The 4,205-nt window shown below is 42.1% G+C and overlaps 1 protein-coding gene across 1 annotated transcript; it reads left to right on the plus strand.

Annotated features, from left to right (window-relative positions):
• Positions 1–905: 905 nt before the first annotated feature.
• Positions 906–3,988, plus strand: LOC141588627 (uncharacterized). The gene is made up of 4 exons (XM_074410058.1): positions 906–1,070; positions 1,188–1,281; positions 1,549–2,717; positions 3,758–3,988. Exons 1-4 carry the CDS (start codon positions 906–908, stop codon positions 3,986–3,988), a joined length of 1,659 nt encoding a protein of 552 aa, XP_074266159.1.
• Positions 3,989–4,205: the final 217 nt, after the last annotated feature.

A 4,205-nucleotide genomic window follows, 5' to 3' on the forward strand; every position in this document is an offset into this window, starting at 1 on the left:
CGACAGTAATGTCAAACTCTAGTCAGCCAATCATTACCGATATGTGTGGACCAGTTGACAGTAAATATTACTTCCCAATTGTATTCTTTATAATGAGACTTAAACATGTGATCATCATGATCAACAGTTGTGATCGCATTATTGTCGGAGGACACATATTCCAACACAACAGATGGCGTGCATTGAGCCTGGAATGCAAGGATCGCTTAAGTGAAACGTCAGCAGTTGAGATATATGTGATTAATGGGATGAGCTGGAAAATTATCTACATCCTGAAAGGGATCGAAGCAAAAATCTTTCAAGAGCTGGCAACCCGTGCTCATAACATGGAGATCACAATCAAAGAACACGACAATGCTCGACCAACTTCTGCCAAGGCGCCAAGTGAAAAGAAGGAGTTCAAGAAAATTGACAAGGGCTCCAAGTCGGAGACAAAAGAGACAATGGTCATTGAAACCAGAAACGCGCCCGTGAAGATCTCATCCAAGCCTACGTATGAAAAGAAGAAGGAGACGTTTACTTAAAACAATCAACGAGAAAAGCCTACCTTGAAGGAGTTGCAAGCAAAGAAGTATTCATTCCTAGATTCAGACTTATCCGGAATGCTTGATGACCTCTTGGAGAAGAAGGTTATAAAGTTACCAGAGTCCAAGCGCCCTGAGCAAGCAAACAAGACAAGCGATCCCAACTATTGTCGTTACCACAGGCTAGTGAGTCATCCCATTGAAAAGCGTATCACACTTAAGGAGAAGATCATGGAGCTTTCCAAGGAAGGTAAGATCATTCTTAGCTTGGATAACACAGTAACTACAAATCAAACTACTGTAGTCTTAGAGCAGCCCGAGGAGCCAATTATGCATCAAGGATGGCTTGTGCATATGTTATAATTCAGAAGTTTGGAGCCTATGTCGTTATGGATCCAAGGGTCATTGCCGTCACTACCTCCAATGTCATTGGAAGAAAAGCTAGCTCCTCAGAATAAGAATGAGGAAAAGAAGGATGAAGATGATGATGGTGAAGGTTGGACCTTGGTGACACGTAGGAAGCCAAGAAAACAAGTGAAGCAAATGGTCAGACCTGTCCATCGTTAACGAAGTAAATCAAAGAAGACAAAACCCCGCAAGTCAAAGGGGAAAAAAAAGTCTAAAACAGTGGTCAAACCACGTGTCTTTCCTATACACCTGCAGGAACAAGAATCACTAAGTCCCGTCACTCTAGAGGAATTCTTCCCAGAGGATTTCTTAAACAAAATTTCTGTGTGCACCATCTCAGCTATAAAAGGTAACAATGATAAAGAAATGATAAAGGGAGGAGATGCAGATGCTGCGGTGCCATCATAACTGTCCCATTCTCAAAAGGAGATTGAAGTAGTGGCTGCTCTTGACGCCCTTCCTGCAGACATGGGGTAGAGACAAATTTTTCACCTCCATAAAGAGAAGCGTCAACTGATAGTTCAAGGAGTTGAGAAGCCAGAGTTGTATGCGGGCAAGATAAAAGACAAAATCGAGCCTGCTGAACAATCAACTGGATGTGTCTCCTGCAATGCAGCCTTGAGTTTTTTAGATGAGGATTTGCTTCTTGGATCCAACCCTCACAACAGGCCACTTTATGTGTCTGGGTACATCCGGGGGCAAAAGGTCAAGTGCATCTTAATAGATGGAGGCTCAAGAGTCAATCTCATGCCAAAAGCCACCATGAACGAATTAGGGACCACGATGGATGAACACTCCAATAGTCGAACAGTGATTCATGGTTTCAACTTGAATAAGGAGCGCGCAGTTGGCATGATCCGCATAAACCTTAGCATGGGTGATCTTTCTTCTGACACATTGTTCCATGTCAATGAAGGTAAGACATCATTCAAATTATTGCTTGGACGACCTTGGAAGCACGAGAATGAAGTTGTCTCCTCAACCCTCCATCAATGCTTAAAGTATTATTGCGGTGGCGAAAGGAAAATAGACGGAGACGCCAAACCCTTCTCTAAGGCCGACTCTTTCTTCGCTGATGCAAAATTCTTTGAAGAAAATGGTACTTCTAGTGAATTCATGCCAACCAATATCTCTTCAACGAGAAAAGGAGGAATGCGGGAAAATAACATCATTAAAGAAGATGCAGCCGCAAGTCCTGCTAAAAAAAATGATGTTAAGAAAGATGTAGACAAGGCCAGCAAAATTGCTACTTCTGTTGTATCGCCCAAAAAGCAAGACATGGCAAAGAAGACTACATCGCCAGTACTGCGCTACATCCCGAAGTCCTGCCGCAAAGATGGGGAGAGTCCTTTTGCAGAGTGCCTAACACCAAAGACACAGCCTAAGGATAAAAAATCAAGTCAGGTGATCAAACAAGAATGGGTGGCTAAAATCGTTGCACCTCTGCCAAGTTCATCTCAAACGAAGATTATGAGACCTCTTCCTACTTGCTTTATCTGTTCGTCCAGTCAATCGTTAAGTGAGGGAAACAAGAGGATATTTGATTCCAATGCTTACAAGCTACTGGCAAAGGCTGGATATGAATTTACAAATCCGACTCCTCTCGGCAAAGTTATAGAAATTGAGCTGTACCGTTTTAACAAAGCGCAACATGAACTATTCAAGCAAGATGGGAGCTTCATGGTGACCAAGGCTGGTCTTGGATATGAGTCTCATGCACCTGTGAAGATTGGTGCTCGTAGAAAAGGAGCTACTACATCTTATCAGCATATCACAGTGGAAAAGGTTGAAGAAGAAGAAGAAGAAGAAGAAGAAGAAGAAGAAGAAGAAGAAGAAGAAGAAGAAGAAGAAGAAGAAGAAGAAGAAGAAAAAGTTCATTCATCTTGAGTCTTCGATTGAATAAGTCAACCTGTAGAAAAGTCTCGTCCTTCTGTATTTTCAAGGTTCGGAAGACCAAGTGTTTCAACCAAACACACTTCTGTATTTGCTAGGCTTGGCAATCAAGGTGAATGTGAAGTGAAAACATCAACGCCTTTGTTGCACACAAACAAGAAGGGCACAACACATGATCGCTTAGGCGGTCCATCAAAAAACGGTCTTTAATCGAGTAGGGTCTCCCTAGATGAATGGTGAGGGTCGTCCTCTCTCAAATTCTGCAAAACAAAATGAAGAAGAAGTAAGAGTAAGTGATGACTTGAGAAGCACAATACCGTCTCGCATGAAGCGTATGCAAGTAGTGGATATCATCCAGCATGAGCCACTCAAAGCAAGGAGGCATGTACTGGTTCGTTCTCACGGGCCAGTCAAAAAATGTTGAAGAGCATGTTGCTTCATCTTCGCATCCCTCTGGTGCAAAGAAGCCAATAGACTTAGAAGTTACAACGTCGTCATATCATATCACAGTAGAAGAGATACCTGACGAGGACGAATAATTTGAGGCTGACGAGAACCCTGAAACACTTGAAGAAGAGGGAGGCAATCGATTGTGGATGAACTCAAGGAACTCAACTTGGGAATTAATTAATATCCTCGCCCCATTTATGTTAGTGCTCTGCTGACTAAGGAAGAAGAAGAGGAGTACTACAAGTTATTGGTCGAGTACAAAGATGTCTTTACTTGGAGCTATAAAGAGATTCCTGGACTCAGTCCAAAAGTTGTAGTTCATCGTCTAGCAATCAAGAAGGGCATCCGTCCAAAAAAGCAGTTTCAATGTCGTTTCAGGCCGGAGCTTGTACCTGAAACTGAAAAGGAAGTCAACAAACTCATAGAGGCAGGTTTCATTCGCGAAGTCAAATATCCTACCTGGATATCAAACATTGTCCCAGTCAGAAAGAAAAATGGACAACTACGCATATGTGTTAGACTTTAGAGATCTTAATGATGCATGCCCAAAGGATGACTTCCCTTTGCCAGTCACAGAGTTGATGATTGACACAACCACTGGTCACGAAGCACTCTCATCCATGGATTATATGGCTGGTTATAATCAAATACATATGGCACCTGAAGATCAAGAAGCAACGGGCTTTCGAACCCCAAAAGGGATATTTTGTTAAACGGTCATGCCGTTTGGATTGAAGAATGTTGGCGCTATGTACTAACGTGTAATGCAAAAGATCTTTAATTATATGCTTCATAAAATAATAGAGTGTTATGTTGATGACGTGATTGTCAAATCAAAGAAAAAAGAGGACCATATCAAAGACCTTCGAACCATCTTTGAGAGACTTAGAAAATGTCAACTCAAGATGAACCCATAAAGAAGTGTGCATT

This window comes from Silene latifolia, chromosome 6 (genome assembly GCF_048544455.1).
Source record: "Silene latifolia isolate original U9 population chromosome 6, ASM4854445v1, whole genome shotgun sequence".
In the NCBI taxonomy this organism is placed as follows: Eukaryota; Viridiplantae; Streptophyta; class Magnoliopsida; order Caryophyllales; family Caryophyllaceae; genus Silene; species Silene latifolia.

Bases quoted from the DNA above. Each gene is read 5' to 3' on its own strand.
- LOC141588627 (XM_074410058.1), top strand. From the start codon at position 906: ATGTCGTTATGGATCCAAGGGTCATTGCCGTCACTACCTCCAATGTCA. The intron at 1,071-1,187 runs GTCAGACCTGTC...ATACACCTGCAG, and splicing joins GAAAACAAGTGAAGCAAATG to GAACAAGAATCACTAAGTCC. The intron at 2,718-3,757 runs GTTGAAGAAGAA...ACATTGTCCCAG, and splicing joins AGCATATCACAGTGGAAAAG to TCAGAAAGAAAAATGGACAA.